The sequence below is a fragment of the Neodiprion fabricii genome, chromosome 1, assembly GCF_021155785.1.
Source record: "Neodiprion fabricii isolate iyNeoFabr1 chromosome 1, iyNeoFabr1.1, whole genome shotgun sequence".
Lineage (NCBI taxonomy): Eukaryota > Metazoa > Arthropoda > Insecta > Hymenoptera > Diprionidae > Neodiprion > Neodiprion fabricii.
Window position 1 is genome coordinate 28174493 of NC_060239.1, and position 20109 is coordinate 28194601.

The 20109-nt window shown below is 40.7% G+C and overlaps 4 protein-coding genes across 10 annotated transcripts in view; 3 read left to right on the forward strand and 1 right to left on the reverse strand.

The window, feature by feature from the left end:
* Window positions 1-93: 93 nt before the first annotated feature.
* On the forward strand, window positions 94-2265 carry LOC124187949 (reticulon-4-interacting protein 1, mitochondrial-like). Its single transcript, XM_046580155.1, has 6 exons — window positions 94-609; window positions 692-924; window positions 1047-1256; window positions 1474-1586; window positions 1691-1958; window positions 2018-2265. The coding sequence occupies exons 1-6, from the start codon at window positions 351-353 to the stop codon at window positions 2123-2125; spliced, it is 1191 nt and encodes a 396-aa protein (XP_046436111.1). The 5' UTR covers window positions 94-350; the 3' UTR covers window positions 2126-2265.
* Window positions 2222-17114, reverse strand: LOC124187947 (tryptophan--tRNA ligase, mitochondrial). Of its 4 annotated transcripts, none has more exons than XM_046580152.1 (8): window positions 17033-17114; window positions 14713-14856; window positions 3922-4027; window positions 3615-3779; window positions 3262-3524; window positions 2960-3081; window positions 2591-2861; window positions 2222-2509 (listed from the first exon to the last, which is right to left on the reverse strand). In XM_046580152.1, the coding sequence occupies exons 3-8, from the start codon at window positions 4015-4017 to the stop codon at window positions 2272-2274; spliced, it is 1155 nt and encodes a 384-aa protein (XP_046436108.1). In that variant the 5' UTR covers window positions 4018-4027; window positions 14713-14856; window positions 17033-17114; the 3' UTR covers window positions 2222-2271. The 4 variants fall into 4 exon arrangements, with proteins under 4 accessions (XP_046436108.1, XP_046436107.1, XP_046436105.1 ...); XM_046580151.1 differs by lacking the exon at window positions 17033-17114 and adding an exon at window positions 16667-16910; XM_046580149.1 differs by lacking the exons at window positions 14713-14856; window positions 17033-17114 and having other exon boundaries at window positions 3262-3434; window positions 3922-4511.
* Window positions 4849-12659, forward strand: LOC124187940 (RNA polymerase II degradation factor 1-like). 4 transcript variants are annotated; one of them, XM_046580133.1, is made up of 12 exons: window positions 4849-5016; window positions 5569-5679; window positions 6030-6181; window positions 6295-6361; window positions 6483-6739; window positions 6833-7127; window positions 9419-9860; window positions 9927-10256; window positions 10368-10426; window positions 11446-11609; window positions 11917-12079; window positions 12353-12659. In XM_046580133.1, the coding sequence occupies exons 2-12, from the start codon at window positions 5581-5583 to the stop codon at window positions 12416-12418; spliced, it is 2094 nt and encodes a 697-aa protein (XP_046436089.1). In that variant the 5' UTR covers window positions 4849-5016; window positions 5569-5580; the 3' UTR covers window positions 12419-12659. The 4 variants fall into 4 exon arrangements, 3 of the variants coding, with proteins under 3 accessions (XP_046436089.1, XP_046436091.1, XP_046436090.1); XM_046580134.1 differs by lacking the exon at window positions 4849-5016 and adding an exon at window positions 5127-5486; XM_046580135.1 differs by lacking the exon at window positions 5569-5679.
* LOC124187875 overlaps window positions 15672-20109 on the forward strand; it is a 32641-nt gene continuing 28203 nt past the window's right edge. The window contains exon 1 of the mRNA XM_046580062.1: window positions 15672-16201. Coding sequence (XP_046436018.1) covers window positions 16097-16201 — 105 coding nt within the window. The 5' untranslated portion in view covers window positions 15672-16096. The remainder of the gene's footprint in view (window positions 16202-20109) is intronic.

Here is a 20109-nt window from a genome sequence, read left to right on the forward strand (position 1 = left end):
CACGGTACACATGCTCTGATTCGGGACGAAAAAACGGTAGAGAAAAGAATTTCAACACTTCTCATTGTCAGTTCTCCAAGCCGGCGAGGGATGACGCTATATGCTCTGTCGAGCTAGATTAAAAATCATAATTTGTACATGCTACTTATCGATTTTTTAACATCATTGAAAAACAGAGGCATAATATTTTTACCCGGCGTCGTAATGTATAGACATAGGTAAAATAAATAGTTACAGCACGACGCGTACTTTTTTCGATCCAGTCGATGTTTTTGTGAACCTAACCTAACAACTGTCGGAGGTACCCTTCAAGTGGGCTGTCACTGTTATTTCCGAAAAGTCATCGATAAATGATGTTTGTCTTGCGAATAACGACGATAGGTGCGAGGCCAGTAGTTCGGTGTTCGCGAATACGTTGTTTGTCACAACTGTCAAGAAGGTATAAAGAGAATAGTGAGACAAAAATGCAAGCCTGGCAGATACACTCCTACGGGGATTTGTCAGATCTCAAATTATCCGAAGTCAGAATACCGATAATACGGAAACCCGGGGACGTATTAATAAAGGTTGAAGCGAGCAGCATCAATCCCATTGATATTTCCATGTCCCGTACGTAATTCACGAAACCGATCATTTGTGAGGTTCGAAAGTATTCTTACGAGCACGATTACATGCCTACCCCTTCTTGTAGGAGGCTTCGGCGCAACCATTTTCAATGCACTGCGTAAGATAAAAGCTATGAAACTCGACTTCGATGGACAGATAGAATTTCCCTTGACATTAGGGAGAGATTTTTGTGGAGTCGTTGTATCAAAAGGGCTCGATGTCGGAGACAGATTAAAACTTGGTGAAGAAGTGTGGGGAGTTGTTCCCCTCGAAGAACAGGGATGCCACGCCGAATACGTTGTTGTGGATAGTAAATTGGTAAATAATTTCAAAATAAAACTGATCTCAAAGAATTTGACACTGTGTAAGTGTATAACTCTCTCTGTAATTGATGAATCAATTTACCATTAATGACACGAACTGATAAATTATTTTATTAGGTTAATCCACGGCCACAAAATTTATCGTATACTGAAGCCTCCAGTATTTTGTATGCAGGACTCACTGCGTGGTCTGCGTTATGGATAACGGGAGGCTTGTCATGCAAAGTTAATATACCAACATATCAGAATAAGAGGATCCTTGTTCTCGGTGCATCTGGTGGTGTCGGTACCTTAGCTATTCAACTGTTGAAAGCCTGGAATATGCAGGTTTGTAAATATCAATGCTGTGAAAGCATATCTTTAGAATGCTTCAGAGATAAGTTCAACTTGAGAAGAGAAAAACGTCAGGAACACTGTAATAGTACAGGAAGGTAAAAGGTTTTGACAGAATTGCTGTGAAACTGGGATCCAGCATATCGGATGACACCATCTTTTGACAGAATTACACTACCCCAAAAGAATTGAACATTATTTTTGAATTCAGGTAGTGGCAACGTGTAGCACTGACGCGGTAGAACTGGTAGAACAACTTGGAGCCCACGTGGTCATTGATTATAATGACCAGTGTGCCGATACCAAAATCGCTGAAGAAGGGCCGTACGTAATTATCGAGATAGTGAAAAATCATTACCGTGCTTAACGCAAATGTGTAGAAAATGCAGAAACTCGGTCACACAGCTTAAGTACGACTGTTATTTCAGATACGACATTATTTTGGACTGCTGTAAACAAGGAATACACACGGTCCGAGCTAAAGGCTATTCTTACAACACGTACATAACTTTGAACTCGCCAATGTTGAAGAATTTTGATGACTTCGGTGTGATAGGTGGATCAGTAAAAAATATAGGAGATGTGGTCAAAGACAATGTTCCTTTTTTCAAAGATAAGACTTCAGTGAAGTGGGGATTTTTCGTTCCATCTCAGAAGGGGATTAATATGATTCAAAACTTCGTAGAAAAAAAAAAGGTACATACAGGAGATCTCTTTGACTACAGGTGATTTTCAATAATACGTATTTTTTTCAGATTGTACCTGTGATTGAAAAGGTTTATCCATTTTCCGAGTTACCTCAAGCTTATGAAAGAGTAGATAAAGGCCATCTACGTGGCAAAATCGTAATTGATATGAAGTAGAAGTTGGGAGTAAACTTTTATAAGAAACATTCGTGCAGTCTTCTGCGAGCTCTAATGTAGATGAGTGTGTTTAAGAATAATGTATCCTACTCCAGGTATAAATAATTAATTATATTTTATTTACAATAAACAGTTTTTCTGCAGACTTACAGGCTACTTTGCAGTTTCCCTAATTCCCGTTTACTCGCGCTCGACAATACGTTATTACTCAACCCAACTTTATCTCTAACTTCATGCCAACAATCACAGGCGATATCTGTTGCTTTCTCACCACCTTTTCTTAAAACTTCTTCCAAGTACTGAGGCTCTCTTTCGAGTTCAAGTAAACGTTCACGAATAGGAGTTAATTTTTCTATAACAACATCTGCAACAACCAGTTTGTATCTGAAACAAATTTGTTTTGTTTTATTCAATAACAATAAACCTCAGGATCCCTTCAAATATATTTTAATGACATTGACATACCTTCCGGTATCAAGACCTTGGGCTTCTCTGCAAATTTCATCATGTGTTTTTCCACTCAACAAAGAATGAATGGTGATAAGATTTGAGACACCAGGTCTTTCGTCTAGTGCGAAAGTAACTTCAGAGGTGAAATCCGTTATTGCCTTTTTAACTTTGTTTAAAAGAACCTTCGGCTCATCCGTTAATTGTAATCGGCTCTTGGGATCAGGATCAGATTTTGACATTTTCTTTGTCGGATCTCTCAAGGATCTTATTCTACAACTGCTGTCATCTGAAATAATATTAATCTTGCAAACAATACAGAGAAAAAATATATTGTAACACCATACCTTTACATCTGGTATTTACTGCGTGAACTTATGAACTAACCATTGATCATTGAATGAGGTATTGGAAATGTCTCTCCGAATTTTCCATTAAACAGTTTTGCTAAATGTTGAGCCAATTGTAAATGCTGTAGTTGGTCTTCTCCAACTGGTACATGTGTTGATCTAGAATATTATTGACTCTTAGCCGATCAGTACTTGAAAAAAAATAATAATTATCTTGAAAAAAACTGTGTCGCAATAGAATTCTACTAATATATCATAGTCCTTGCACAATATTGCCATTTGAAGTGTTCATCAGAAAAATTTTGTAGAAAAATCGGTTTGCATGTGTGGAGTAATTACTTGTATAGCAAAATATCAGCTGCCTGTAAGACAGGATAAATATACAACCCGAGAGGAACGTCTTTTACTGTCGCACTTTTTTCTTTGAACTGAGGCAGGTGTGCTAGACGTGGCATAGTGGTCAAGCAACTGAGAATCCAGCAAAGCTCAGTATGCATAGAAACCGTAGATTGCTGAAACAAAATGCTTTTATCGGGATCAATTCCACATGCCAATAATGTCGCAGTAATGTTTAGAATGTTTTGCTTTAATGCTTTTGGATCCTGAAAACGTAAATACGTCTTGGTTAGAATTCGCGATTATTTGTCTTTGTAAAATATTGGCATAAAAATGTGGGCAATAATTATACAAACCTGTGGCAAAGTAATGGAATGCATATCCACAATACTGTAAATGACATCCTGATTAGAGTTTTGAAGTTCAACCCATTTTTGTATCGCACCTAAATAATTTCCCAAATGAACGTCACCGGTAGGTTGAATACCAGAAAATATCCTCGGTAGGTAATTGGGTGCTGCCTAAAATTTGACTGTCATCACATTTGAGGATTTATTGTAATTATTGGAAGTTAACAATCGTAGCAAGAGAAAAAATATCCATATATTATATGTATCTACTCACAGAAGTAAAGTACATAACCTATATATCTTTATGACATACCTTTTTACTGGAACATCTGTTTCCTGTGGGTTTATTCAGTGCTAATACCTTCAGATTTCCGGACAATTTTTTACTGCAGCTGAGAGTTTTAAACATCCTTAATAGTCCACAAATTGTAAGAATAGCAGAAAATTCTACGTTATAGGTTAGTTCTGTCTGCGAAAATGCATTTGAGTTTCGCGCAAAAGCTTCTGCTGCGACCGCCGGACACAGGTCTTTAAACCACCGACTGATAAAATGATCTAGAGTTACCAGTAAAGCCGAAAACGATTCTCCGACCATCACAAATCATTTTTGTGGACGCAAATTAAATTTATCTGGTACCTAATTTTGAAGAATATTTACTAATAAAAGTAACGTGAAATTAAAATCAGCAGTGTAACTGTATTCTGGAGATCACACTATAACATTACAGAAGTACTAGATAAAGATAATTATCAGTCAATAATAATAAGCGGCGAATCAATAAATTTTTAACTTTGTCCATAAAAATTTGATTTTCTTAAATCTCGTGCCTTTCGGAGGAAATTCTATAAAAACACAATGCATATAAACGAGCTTGTAAATCTTATGACTAAGTCACAAATAAAGTTATTAAAGTTAAGCATAGAATCTGATGAAGAATTTTCACATTTCAAACCAGGCAATATTTTATTTCGCCTAATAAAATGTGCAAGTACCCTCTATACAGATCATCAGCTGTTTCTGGAATGGGAAATATTCCTCGTGGTGTAACGTGTTAATATCCTAGCGTTACGAGCATAGGTAAGAAGCGTAACAATGATCCGTGTTTAGTACGTCTACGCCCGATGTACTCCGGCCCGTTAGTAAAGGAGTAATGAAATCGAAGCTTGATCTAAATCGATCAGCTGCAGTCGGGGACCCGCGGGTGGGTGGGTATTTGTGGCGAGCGATTGATTGCCTTTGGGGCTTTGGCAAAGCTTGTACTGACACCGTTTCACCGAGAGCCTCTATAACGCAACCGCAGAGACGAGCAATCGGTACTTTATTCCATTCCATTTGGTGAGCTGCAAACTTTGCCAAATGGTGCATTGAGTGCCGCGAGCTACAGGTCAATCCCCGTTCCTTTCGCTGGCAAGTATCATGACCAATATTTATTCACGTCATCAAAACTTTTACTCGTTATACTCGCGAACCTAGACCGCGACTGCGTCGTCACTTCCGCATTCGTAACACAGATTCGTCAGGTATCGAAAGATCACCGAATGACTAACTCATCGCTACGGGTCTCTTCTCCGTTGTGGGAATAATTATCACGTATGAGATTAATCATCCTTGATTGGGTGATTACTTGGACGCGGGCTAGAACGGACCGAAGAAAAAGTGTACCGCGTGAATTTTTAAATAACAAGAAGACAACGATCTTTCCTTTTTAAATTCTCCCGGTTACTGCTCCACTTGTCGATTTTCAGATTTGTGCAGTTTATGTCGTCGTTATTTAAATCAAATTTGTGATACGTAGAGGAAGCCTCTGTTCGTTAGTTTGAATGGATTACGGAACAGCGATATATAATGCGATTTCTCATAGACTGCAGTGGCTAACCGTTACGTAATGCTTGATTTGTGGTTTTTTTATACTATGTCACAGATAGTTTAGTAATAGAATGTCTGCCTGTGCTTTTTTAGATGTAGAGTAAAATGGCGATTGACATTAAGTTCACAAAGTTCGACAACACACCATGGGGCTTTCGTCTAGCGGGTGGCAGTGACTTCCCGCAACCATTAACAGTCATTAGAGTACGTATTTTCATCATTTCACCAATAACCCCATTCGCAAATCATGATTACATACCCCCATCGTATTTCAAACAGAAATGTAAAAATTATTCATTTTTCTCACAACGAATTACTAAAAAAAATTCATTACAATTGTCAATTCCGAACAGAACAGATCAGTTCTTGGCATAGCTAATCAAACTTCCATCAATAATTAGATACTGCGATGTTTGAGCTTGAAAGCGTCCTTGCGGTATCCGGTTCAAGGCGAGCTTCCAAATTTTAACCCAATGTACCAAACGAATATTTGTGTCACGGCACAATAAATAACTGGCCCTCGGTAGAAGTTACATCATATTTTTAATTCACAGGTAACGGAAGGCAGCCTCGCGGAGTGCATGGGACTTCGAGTAGGTGATATTGTTGTCAGATTGAATGATCAGCCTGTCAGCAGTTACACTCACGGAAGGGCCCAGGAAGCTTTGGTATTGGCGGGAAACAACTTTGTCTTGAGTGTTCTCAGGTAACATCCTAGCCCAGCTCTCGATTTCTAGATAATTTATCACTGTTCGCGGCGCGAGATTATCGGATTATGCAAATTCACCCGCAGACGTAAATTATTTCCATCTTTTGCAGGAGTGAAGACAGTGAGAAAGTCATAGAAGCCATTCAACAGGAAAACATCGTTCCCTATAATATTCCTGTGAGTGCTGTTTTTTTTTTTTTTTTGATAAACATTTTATCGATTTTTCCGAGACAGAATAAGACACACTAGACGCAGTTCGTTCGTAGGAAATGTTTGAACATTTTTATCCAAATCTTAGCTTGAGGAACTAAAACCCGTCTATTCTCCGGAAGTGCCAGAAGAATCCGTACCTGAATCTTGCACGACCGAATTTACGGAATCTGAACGAATGTCCGAAACTCCGGAGAAAATTGTGGATCCTGACGAAGAAGCACTCATGAGCAAGCCCATGGACGCAAACAGCGAGGTTGTGACTAATAAGAATTTAACAGACGAAGAAATAGCTTTGCTGATCCTCGAGGAGGAAGAATTGTTGCCGGAACAAGGAGTTCTCGGGTAAGACTGGAATCCTGAATATTTTCTACTTCCAGTTTCCGTCCTCGGACGAAAAAATGACCGCCTATTTAATCCCTGGTACTGCATTTCCAGAGTAAATTTCAAAAAGCTCAGACCCCGAGCCGCGCTGCTGAAAGAGTCTAAAGTCCTGGAGGAGCTCCAAAAAATCGAGACGGCGGACCCTCCCCAGGTTCAGGAGCTGAAACGCTCGACAACTTTCCTTCAGAAACCTCAACGACCCCCGCCTCGGCCGAAGACAGAAGCGGAACAGCCGAAGGGCGAGCAATATCGCGTCGTGATCCAGAAGCAGAAGAAGAAGAGCTTCATCGAACGGCTCACAGAAAAAGGGCTTCTTGGCCCGATTCCTTCGCCGGAGCCGCCGTCCCAGGTAACGATGTATATCGAGAGCCAATCGACGCTCGCGAGGCTGGAAAATCCCGAGAGTTCGACGTTAGATAAAACTTCGCGGGGTGAAATCCTCAGAAACTCCATTTTTTCGAAGAGACTTCGTAGTAATTACGAAGAATCTGTCATATTTCGGCCGGTTTTTTGGAATCGTAGTCAATTTTGGGATGATTCACGTGCGAAGCCACACCGTGCTAATCGCAAGGTGGAAAAATTGTATTTTAGAAGTCGACAATTCGAGAATAGCATTTTTAAGGGCAAAGACTGGGCCACCTTGGTGAACAGAGTACTGATAATACCATTGAAGACGAATAGAAAAACTAGAATTTACTGGAAAGATCGGTATTTCAAGAAATATCTTGATAAAAACGACACTTCGTTAAATCACGTTAGGGTTTTAGAGAATCAGGTTTTAGGATGAGTTCAAACCAACATCGGAGCCGTGGAAAGGATTGCGCAAGCCGAAAATTTTTTTTTAAGACATTATATTGTAAATTATATGAACCGACAGAAAACTTGGATTAGGGTGGTAAAAAAAATTATTGTAAATAATATCAAATCGTTCGATCGTATTATTATAAGATGTCAGCTGACTGATTGTGAGATGAAATGTAGGCAAAAATTATACTTCAAAGTTTGTTATTTGCGAAAATTGAGAATCGATAATACTTTCAAATTCGGTCTAGTGAGGAAATACATCTCATTAATTGATAATATTTTTCGTAGGGGAAGTATCAGGGCCACAAAAAATGGTAAAAATTTGAATCATAAAAGTGATAATTCCGAAAAAGGGTTCAAATTTGTACAAAGTCAGTTCGTTGGAAAGCTTACGATGTGTTTGTCAAAATGAAACCACAGCTACAAAGTCTTAACGCGCAATTTCAAAAGTGCGAATCCCTGGTTATGCTGTATTCTTTCGAAATCATTTAAGATCGGTGTTCCAATGGCCAGCCATAACGCGATTAAAACGAAATGCATTTCCTCGAAGAAAAGCTTAACTTTCATCGAAATAATCCACAAAAAGTCTAGGAGGCGATCAAAGACTAGAGATAGAAACGAAATAACTTTAAACGGAAAGATGTCGTCTAATTGAAATGCGATATTCGATAAAAACACGAATGGCAAACTGACAGAAGATGAAGTGATCGGAGTTTCGGAAAGAACCAAACGTATTTGTTCGGAAAAAATCGAGTCTCGATATGACGAGTCGAGTTCAGGGCGCAGGCTGTCTTTCGTGCCAACGGTATTGTTCGAAGGTGTGACGAATAATATTGGAATTAATTTTACGAAGTTGTTCGCCTACGCTCTGATACTGTGTGCATCGATGGTCTGCTTAATTTACGCGTACAAATAACTTTCAAACGTCGGTGTCGGTGTTTCTTCAGTGGTTGAAAGATCAGGAGATTGTTTTACATCGGTTATCGCTTCGTACGTACGTACGTACACCGAGTTCACTCACAATCAGTTTTAATAACTTGCGAACGAATTGCGACTGCAGTTGCCCCTTTGAAAGGTGACAAGTATATTTATTACCGGAGAAAATATATCGGCGCATTGATCACGTTTCACTACCACGCATATGATATACTTATTAATATACTCAAAACTTCTGTTCAGACTGAAATATAGGTGTCATTCATCGAACGGTGGTGATGTATAACGGATGCTAAATCATACATAAGTGAAGATCATTCGTTACTTGCTACCTCGTAGGACGATTTATAATATGCAATCATTCATCAAATTTACTGCTTCAGGATTGATTTTAGTGTAGTATTGTCAAGAATATTATTTACGGCATGTTTATGAACTAGCATCGTATTTCATCTATCATTTATTGTTAGTTCGACGTCAGGACAGAACATCTATATGGAAATACACACGGTCAACTGGAATAATATGATTGGTTTGATGCATCAGAGTCTGCATGTGGGATAGATTCGAGTTATGAAAAATAATAAATGAAACTCATATCTGGAGAATATCAAAAAAGAGTTCACTAAATTATAACCTTGCCGGTAAAATCGTAGTGTGTAGAAACTCATTTAAATGCAATATCATCCTCAGCATCCTTCAGACTGTGAAAAGTGTTCGTGTGAAAGTACGAGTAATTTGCGGTGTAATTTATTCTGTTATTCGCTTCAGTAAACAGACGATCATTTTGACCAAGGTGATGTTTCGAAATAACATTCCATCATACGGCAATTGTCAAGTACTTTTCACGGACACTTGTAGATCAAAAATAAGTTCACGATTTTTCTTCTCCAACTTCAGAAGACCACACCTGCGCCAACGCCAACGGCAACACCAGAACCCCCAGTCTGTAATTCCGAAGAAGAATTATCGAGACCAGGATCAAAGGCTGACGGGATGACGGAAGTTATCGAAGAAGTTACCGAGGTTGTTGAATGGGGCGATTGCGGCGAGCAAGATTCTGTTCGAACCGAAGAAATAACTTGCGAAACTCGCGAATCAGAGATAAGTATTGAACAGATATCTGTGCCCAAATTCGACAAAGAAAAGATGAAAGAGCTGGTGACCACGGAGCTGAATCTCGAAAAGCAATTGGAAAGCGTTCAGAGCCAACTACTCGCTCTTAAGCAGTTGCCGAGCGAGATAGAAACACATTTAAGAATCGTTTCGGAACAACTGTACAAAATAATGGAGCTCAGCGGAGTGAGTAAGGACAGCCTGAGTAGCAGTCGTCTGGTATCAGGTACAGGCTCAATTGACGACTTGTTTCGAGTCCGCACTGTCGGTGACCAATGTCTGTTTATTTTAGAGCAAAATTCCGAAGTGACCAAGGAAATAACCGAGGGAGACTACTCGGAACAGGTGGAGGACGAACAAAGTTTGATGATCGACGAAGAGCATCACTACGAAGAAATCGTGGATGACATAAGGGAGAATGGAGTCGAGGAAAATAGAGACGAAGATCAAAGTCACGGCGATGAGAAGCCTAGTGCAGCACCGTGCGAAGCTGACGACGTTCCAAAGATAGTCGAGCCTGCAGAAGAGATAGAGGTGAAGGACGATAGGGTAAAGAAATTTGTCATATCCTACGAGACGCAGATTATAAGATCGAGAGATGCAAGTCCAGCGTTATCCGACAGTGAGTATATTTCGTTGCATTCGTCAAACTGAATACATACATGTGACTGTACCCACACAGTCACGAATACCAAAATAGCAAGTTAAACAATGTTTACTGAATGTATTATAGGAAGCTTTAAACCAGACCCGAACTTGTCGCCAAAAGATCAACTCATACAAGAGTTACAGGTATATTATTACACGTGGAAGGATGTTTGTCCCAGAATTTCCTCTGTTCCATTGTCTCTCACCTTGTTCACGCGTGAATGTACCGATTTTAATAAGAATCAATCTTTCATCCGAATCCAGATCGTTGCACTTTACCGATTTCATTATCTACGTACGCTGCTCTTAAATTTTCATAAAAATCCTCAACCGTGGACTCTCCCTACTGATAAAATACACGGACCGATAGTGTGATGATTTATTCGTAAGGGTCCAAGGTCTCGGTTCATTCATTCAATTCAGACTGACTTCGAATCTGACCGAAGTTGAACCCAGCCGCCGGTTTCTTATCATTCCAAAGTCAATAAGCTAGTTTTTACTGGAATCTCTCCTCAGCGGAATGGAAAGAGAGAGAAACCTTGTTTGGTAAAGATTTCGAATCCGACTGACAATTACCGTGAATCACTCTGCTGTCAGGTTGAATACGCCGGAATGCTCCAGCCTTTTATTCAATGTAACAACGTAAGCCGAATGGCACCGATTCGAACCATCTACGATGTTAGCTTTACTTCCGTTACGTCCGTGGTATCTAACAAAATGTTTTTTCTTTCCCTGTCTTGCACGTTCACGTCACCATACTCTAGAATAACCACCGATTCGATCAAAATTTCGTATTCTTGTTGCACGTGCAGAAAAACGAGTGCGATATTTCACGTATGTTAATCGTCGTACGTAACTAGCGGATCTCGTGTTGTGTTGAGGAAACGTGTCACCTGCATAGATTGTGAATAAGATATGTACGCTGGGCCACCAGTGTCTCATGAATTGCGAATCCAGTGTGAATTGATCAGTACTGTCACGTGCAAAAGCCCTAAAGCTCTCTGTCTTGTCCTGCCTGAGGCGTGAAGGAATAAACTAATACTGAGAATGAGGCACGCCGGTTCGCCAAGTAAATAATGTATTACCCAACGTTTACTCTCCCCCCAAGAAGCGACGATTGATGAAATTGCAGCATGTTGAATCGACGATTATATTGATTTCAGCAAAAACAGGGGAGAAAACACTCGAAAGACCTCTGGCCCCAGGCTAAGCAGGTCGAGCTAACCTACGGGAGGAGATGGAGGTGTCCGAATGACTTTTTCAATGACGAAATGATCGCCGAGGTTTTATCTTCCCAAGCCGAAGTTCTAAACGGCAGAGCGCTTGGGTGAGCTATTTAAAGATAGGCGATGTGTATGAGTATGACGATGATATAACAGTATTTTTGTCCTCTACATCTGCCGAAAACGAGCACAGCCCCGGCAGTTTCGTGTAAATGTATGTGACGTATGAATAATAGACATATTTGCAATCACACGGTGGTATTTCGCGAAGCTAAAACCGGAGGCAACGTGATCCAGCAAAATTTTGCCTACGGAATACGAACGCTGTGGGGGAGCTAAAAACTGCACTGGGTCAACTTCCTCGGCATCGGTGGCTATTTTTCTCTCAACCAACCGTCGATCTGTTTTCAGGATAAATTTCAAAAAATACGAGAAGACAAATCTGCCGAACTACGACCACCTGATGAATTCCTCGGCTTATAAAATGATCCACAAGATGGAGGCAGAACCGCAAAAGGGGATCCCGGTTCGACCAGCCAAGGTTATCGCGGCGGAAGATATCCTCGAACGAGTCGTAAGTGCATTATTTCTCCTTTTGCGTTTAATTATTCTTTCTTTATTTTCTGAATCGCGGCGCCATGCCACCTGTCACCCGGTTTTTCTTGTCTTCTGCATCCTCGCTTGGTACACATCCTGGAATGTCGAGCATCGGTATGCTGGGAACGCGGGTTTTTTAGACAGTGTTATTATTTATTAGAACGCTATTTTTTAGCCAACGTCAAGAGTCGCGTTATGTATTGTGTACAGATATTGCAAGGTTTTACAAGCATATTCTTATCCGTTGCAGAAATCACCAACTCCCAGTGTTATAGAGGATCAAACTACCGAGCGCACAACGATCACCGATAATTAAATTTTTACGCATAATACTATAATATAATAAATAGAATTTTAACCATGCGAATATAATAAATTACAGCAAGTAAGTGGCCGAGTCGCTTGTTTCGAGTAAGAATTTACCAGATAAGAAAAAATAAATTAAATAAAATGTAAACTAAACTCGAGAGTAATCAAACTTACTGTATGATAAAATCATTTATTGTATAATATTTATTGCTAGGAATATTTTGATTTTCTCAAGAATAATAAATTAATAAATAAAACAACCTATACATATGTAATAATATTATGTACCCTGTACCATTTTAATAACTTTACGTCACGGTTTTTTCCGAAGTGTTCGTTATTTCGTTCTATAAAAGCTTACGTTTTGCTGCAGTAAAGCGTGAAATTGAAAATACCGCAGGGCTGCTGATTGGATAAAATGTTTTAAGACTCTCCGCCAGCCGCTGTATTTGTAATTTCCTTGCTCGTCGTCGGATAATCAACCGTCATCGGTTAAAAAATAAACTGATTTCCTGAGATTTATTATTTTTACGATCAGGATATCTCTACTTTCATTTTCTCAATTGAAATGTAGATTTTAAAAGTGGCGTTACGTATCTCCTGAAATACACGAGTCTCCGTACTATAAAGTGTGCAGCTGGGTTCCGTCGAACCGCAATTTTCCGGACTCGAACCGCAAGTCACGGAAAAACGTTAGATCGTTTCGATACACGATTCCTTTTTCCTGTCTCTCTCTTCACTCGCAAGCGTTATTAGCGACTCAGGAGTAGAAAAAAATGCAAACGAAGTAACGAATTCTCCTAAACGTGAGTAAAAATTTGCCACTGTTTTACTTACCGATTTACATGGACTTGCATTGTTGCATCAAGTCTTCTTAGCTATCGACTGCGAATTTGAGCACATAGAAAAAGTCCTATTTTTAACAGCGCCTGCAGTCGGCTCAGATCGTGTAATAATGCCAAACTCTCTCTCTCTCTCTACCTCTCTCTCACTCTATGAAGCTGTGCACCTATACGAGCTGCATTGATAGGAGTAGTTCGGTCGATGCTGTAGCTCGTCCGTAAAAACGACTAAATTTAAACTCTACAATTCCAAGCTGCACCGCGTCGCCAAGTCAGCCCTTATTTCCAACGAGCACCGGAGCCTCTCCTCATCCGCAGCTTAGGCGTTAATAAACCGTAGTGTAAACCGGATTATCTATGGAATGTGGTGAAAAGTAAGGTCCGTCACTGCATCAGATTGACACGACAGCCAGAAGTTCATTCAGTTCGTATATTATCCGCTGCTTCCTACGCAACCATAGGTAATATCCTGCGGTCACGTATACAAGACACGCGTGCAAGAGCTGTTGATTTTGACGCGATATATTTAGACAGAAACTCCCCGGGGTTAATGACTACTACTGTCTGCCGATAATGAGTTTCTCGTCGCGACCGCCCCGTGTTCCCCATATCTCAGACTCGTCTCACGTACTTCGAAATCTGAACCCAAGAAATATTTTAATCCTATTACCGGTCACGCATACATGCATCCCTCCATGCAGATGCCTGAACTGCGCGATCATTCTTGATCCATTCGATTCAGTAATGGGCAACGACGACGATTCGATTCCAACGTCGAATTGGGTATTTCGCGCATAATCTGTGCTAGGTACAATCAATTGTTGGCATTCTTCAACCATACACGCAACGCGGTGAGTTTCTTCGAACCGCGGAATATTATGCGCGAATACGGCGCAGCTGGAAAATAATTTGTATTCGTTATTCCGAGGCGTTAATGTTGTTCAGAATTTCCTTCTTCTTAGCGAATGTGTGTATCAATGACTCGAAGACGGAGCCGCTATTTTTACGCAACCTCTAAAAGAAACCTCGGAAATCTCTTAGTCGACGATCGATCGTCAACACACACAGAGACCAATTGGGTTTCGTGAATGAATGATGCGGTGTCCTTATTGCGACGTTAACGAAATCGATATTTATAATTGAGAAATTTGACTGATTTTGTGGTTGACGTAACTACAGACGATTAGCGATTGATCAAAGTTGTTTTTATCAAAAAGCTACATCGTTTCGTTAGCCGCCGATTTCGTCTTGGAATTAGCATACCTGTTCGTTGAACTCAATCATCGAGTTATTATACCTAAAACCGATTAGACGTGCGATATCACATCGTACCGATCTGCGGTGACGTTCGTCATGAATTACCGCTGCGCATACAGCGACAAGTATGTATGGAACAAAGTAAATTTCCAATGCCGCGGAACGAGTCATCGGGATTGTAATTCGCGATCATTTAGCATACCTGCGTAGGTCCAAGTTCCGAAAGACAGGCGACGGTGCAGCGAAAGCGTTGACTCACTATCGCTGACTAGCTCAGAACCGTTGCGTGGTGGTCTCCTGGTCATTTTGAGTCGAGGATATTACAACCAGGGCTGGCCCCTCGTACCTGCAACAATTCATGCAAAACGTGTTAAGAATGATTCACGAACTAGTTCGCATTCTCGTGACCGTTGCAGCGGTCCTGGAGAAGGGGAAATGCAGCAGCAGCCGAGCAACTAGTGAAATAAAGACTACGACTCGTCTCGCTCTCGATGGCAATTGATATGCCAAAGATACGGGAGGCGTGCTGGCTTCGCACAATTTCCCAGAAATACGTCTGAGGAAATATTCCGGAGATCTCCTGCAACAACGTCACGCAGCGGAAGTAAACGAACCGCGTTGCGGCTTCCGTGCGGCTGAACGCTGCGGAACCAGGTTGGTCGTGGCAACTGTGGAACGATCTCATTTTCTCCAATGTAAAGCCGTTGAGTTAAATCATAAAACTCCCGAAGCAGCACAATGTCTCGTAATCGTTAGCGCTTTTTCGATTTTACAATTCGACGCTGAAAGCTTGACGGTAAAACGTGATTATACATTTATACATGTGCAAAGACTTCGATTTTACGCATTCTGGGGAAGGCGTACAATCGCAATCGTGTCGAGTTCTCGGCTTTTTCGTTTCACGGATACAACATAGACTCGTCGACGTAGCAATCAGCGGGAAATTCCTGAGCCAGTGATACCGCGAATGAGCGGAATTTTACGGTGGCTATCAATTAACAATTAAGTCTGTACGTCGGCTCGGCGTAGATTCGACGAGGAGCTGCGGGCACCGGATAGCCAAAGCGCAAAGGAGAGCTGGAGGGAAATGCTGAGAATGCCAACGCCGGCTGCTCGCCGACCCGATCCCAGTAGATCCCGGTAGAATCTCTTCGTGCGGCACGACGCATGCGCGCCAGAGTCGCCGGTTTGGAGAGCATGGAGAGAGCTCCTGCCCGAGTGACCAGAGTTTACTCCGGTTTTCGCGTTCCTCGAGAACATCGTCGCGGTGCTTAGACAGTCACTCCCGATCGTTTCGTTACCAACTTCGCGTCCCACGAATCACATTTCGCACATACAACGTAAAGGAAGAAAGTTGATTGTCGCTAAAAACGTAAAGTTATAATAAACTAATTCTAAGATTTTATTTCAAAACGCGCGTTGCATTTAAACAAGTATAAACAGTACTTGTCGGATTATCGGTTGATAGGGTTTTTTTTTTTTTTTGCATATGCTCGTTTGGCGCAAGTTTTCTTTCGTTGATTGTTTGAATTACTCTCGCAAATTTTAATCACCAATTGGAATTTGTTACTTAAAAAGTTTGAGTGATGGCGCAGCTAATCAGCGTCAAGTTATCCAGGTTTGATAATTCACCTTGGGGCTTCCGACTTCAAGGTGGCAAGGATTTTGGAACACCTCTCGTCGTTCAGAAGGTTAGTCTTCTTTATTGCTTTTCCGTTCAATAATTATCGCGCATAGTTTTGCTGGAAATCGGTACGCAGTACTATCCACTATATATCTTCAGCTTTACAATTAGTTCGAATTCAAATATTCAACGATTTCTTTGCCTTTTCAATATATACACCGACATGAAACGACTATTATCGCTTTTCTTTTTTCACGACTATCGACGATCGTCGTGAAATAATTGCAACGCGTTGACTTCAATTTGCATACAACGGATGAAATATTGTTCACAGTTTTATGAGCAGAGAATCGAATGTAATTGTTGCAAGTTGACAGACGGCTGAAGATTGCATAAAATTCAAAGTTCAATTCCACTGCTATAAATAAGTTTGAAATCACATTACCGATATAGTCCGGTAAATCGCCCCCGGACAATAGAATATTTTGAATCGGTAAAGTCCGATAAATGTATACATATGTATACAAGTCACCTTGAAACATGGATAGAGAATTGTTCGAAGTTCATGACAGAGCATATTTCTTCACCTGCTGATCGCAGTATTGAATCCAACTAACGCATTCCACCGTTCATTCATTGTTTATAATATCGCAAATCCGTTGCGTGGCTCGGATAAATATATACACAAGGGTTTCAAGAGCGATTTTGTGTAACGTGATACGCGTTGCTTCATTTATATCGCGCGCCAGAAACCGCGATGCAGGCATTTGAAGAACCGACGTTCCGCTTCGCTATAGGTATCTGCACCGTTCGTCATCCCTAGGTGTTTATCTATAAATTTGACAAAATTATACCGCGGGCATAACCGAAATAAGATGTTCAGCATTATTATGCATACCAATGTTATAAGTGTAACGAGCGGTTGCGCAATTGCAAAATAATGCCAACATTTTTGTATACTTTGAATAACACAATTCGTTGCCAACTGTTATCTTTTTCTTAGTTGTTTTTTCTTCAATTTTTGTTTTTATACTCTTCCTTTTCAACTCGTGCTCGTGCCAAATTATCTAAGCAATTATGTCGGCGTGTGGAAACCAGCCCGACATTCATTGTCACTAGCACTCGCGTATAACAAACATATACGTGCCTTTCTTACAAGCTTCATATATATTTTCGCGGTTCGCATGAATTATTTTAACGGTCAGTTGCAAGTATATACATGTTACAATAAAGGCGGCGTTGTGATTAAAGTTGTAAAAATATTTCTGTATTCTCGAAGGTGGGTGGTTGTCTCACCGATGCAGTGAGATCGGAATCATGCATGACTAATTCTATCCGAGTAAAAATATTTAAACAAAGAATGACTATGCCATTTGGTAAACAGTCGCCTTTGAGCACGTTATGTACGACATGCTCTCGCTGAACAACCGGCTCATTGATTCACAACCGCCAATTATAATGAGGGAATTGTATTAGGTATATCAGATTAGACGAGCTCAGGTTCAATTTGATGAGATTAAACTACTTCCATGTTTTACCAAAACAGTGCTTCGCCATTGAATTGCAGAAAAACCAGTTACTTGCTGAAGGTATATAACGCAATTAGAGAAAGGCGAAAACGATATCGCGACAAATTTCAGATGAGCGGACCAGCCGTTGCGACAGCTTCTACTCCAAATACTCGTAGGGGTTCAGGTTACGCGGTCGTGATGCACTAACGAAATCTAAGCGATTAGTTATGTATATCCATTGCCTGCATTGGCTGGACGGACGTGACTTGGAACACGGCGCTTAATTCGAGTCTCTGACATTAGAGTACAACAGAGAGTTTGAAAGACATTTCGCTGACGATTTGGAATATTTTAAATAATCCGCGTTCAGTCCAAGGAAAACGTAATCGCGGTATTTTACGTTTCGCGATTTTTGGATGAACGCGCAGAGCGATTGCGGCAGGAAAAAAATTCGCGAGATGTAATATGAGTGAAATTGTTTAGGCGGGCTAATGGCTATTTTGAGAAGGTGCCTTTGCGAAACGCATATCACCACTGTACCAAGGAGACGCCGCGACGCGCCGCGACGCCAAACGGGAGACGATCGCCCTCGAGTTTCCTGTTTGAAGACACTATAAAAATAAATTCAGATACACCCGATGTGTCTAAAATTGAAACGATCCAGCGATATGGAAACGAATAGTTTTGACAAAACTTCATTCGCTCCGACGAAAACTTGGTAATAATTAAACGTGTCTCGTCGCAGGTGGCAGTTACACAGGCGCACCGTTTAAACACTCGTCGCTTTGCTCGTGAAGTGCATTTAACCTGACACAATTTCAGCCCGACGCTATTTTGGGGGGCAGTAGTACAATTCGTGAGTGAAATTGTATCAATTCCATGGCTATTAATGTTGCACGATGTGCTATTCTTACAATGAATAGACACGCATCTTCACGCGTAGTTTTTCAGTCAATTCTTTCGAACGACTACCCAAATTACCCTTCGATGACCCCTTTTCAACCATCTCAAGTGCCGTCGGCCCTCCTCATACACGTGTCTTCTTTTCTCCGACGCAGATTGATCTCAAGTTTCCACAATTAATCGCGGTCTGTAAGCTATAAATTCACGTATCAATACAGCTGCACGATAGGACTATCGCATTGTAACGATACGTGTCCCTAATTGACCATGAGTTATGTCATACATTGGGACAGAACGGCTCTTGTAAGGCGTCCGTTTCAGTCACTGTCAAAATCACGAGAACCGTGAAAATGAAAGGAATAAGGAAGAAAAAATGTTCATGCAGTTGAAAATGTAATGCCCACTCGCGCCCGCGTAAGTATTCTTGCATTTTCAGTGTCACCGATATCGTCACGTAACGATAACGTATAATTTACACGGTAATTTTACTTGTTTTTTTCTCTATTAGAATAACCTTCGTGGTTGGAACGTCGGACAATTTACAGCCATACCGTTGTCGCTACTAATTAGTGTATAATTCTTTTTTGAAAGTAGACCTAAATCGATTATAGGGGAAACTCTCAATTAGATTATTCGCAATTCCAGTTCCACACTTGCGCATAAATCGCCCAAAGCATCTTTGCAAGATTACTCGAATGTCGAAAGGACGGTCAGATTTAGCGCTGTAATTTTAGCGAGCTTCGATCGAACGAACAGCAACTCATAGATATTTCGAGAATTATTGAAAGTGCCAATGTTTTTAGGTTGACTGACTTTTCTTCGCTGCGGCGTGCGCGTATTGAAGAAGAAATCGATGTATCTATAGGTATATGTAGAAATTGTTTACGACCTATAAATGGTAATAAACTTGACTAAATTATTCCCTCGTGCCGGATATTTTTAAGTTATTAAAAACACGAAACTCATCTCCGTAACCGTAAACTACTGTTCCACATACAAGTAGCAATGGAATGAGATCCTGACTGGATCCAAGCCCAGACCAGACGGCTCTTTAACTTGTTTTTTTTCTATTCCTACGACTGAGCTACGCGACGACTCACGACCCCCGTGTTATGTGACAGTGAAAAAAGTAAAATTTACACCGAAAGCTTCATATATTTGACTTGTACGTATTCACGTCTGTGTCTACGAACATTGTCACACGGAACGTTATTTAAATCCTTCCAGGAAGGAAAAATTCTCAAATGGCCCGTTTTTGTTCAGGGTGAAACCTTAGCCAGATGTGAGCTGTAATGGGCCGACAAGTATCGGAGATTAAAGAATCGTCGACGACAGAGAAAGAGAAACCGAACGAAAGTTGGTTGGGACGAACGACAGCGGAATACGTCGAATTGCAAGTTGCTCAATTATCGTCCGTGTATATCAATCAGTCCCTGAAAAGAGGACTCATGTTCACAAGGAGTGCACGATATGCAAGTGAGCGAAGAATTCCGAGTCATCTTCAAAGATAACTTGTTGTTCGCTCTTCTCGTTATATTATTGTGAAATTTATGTAACGTCT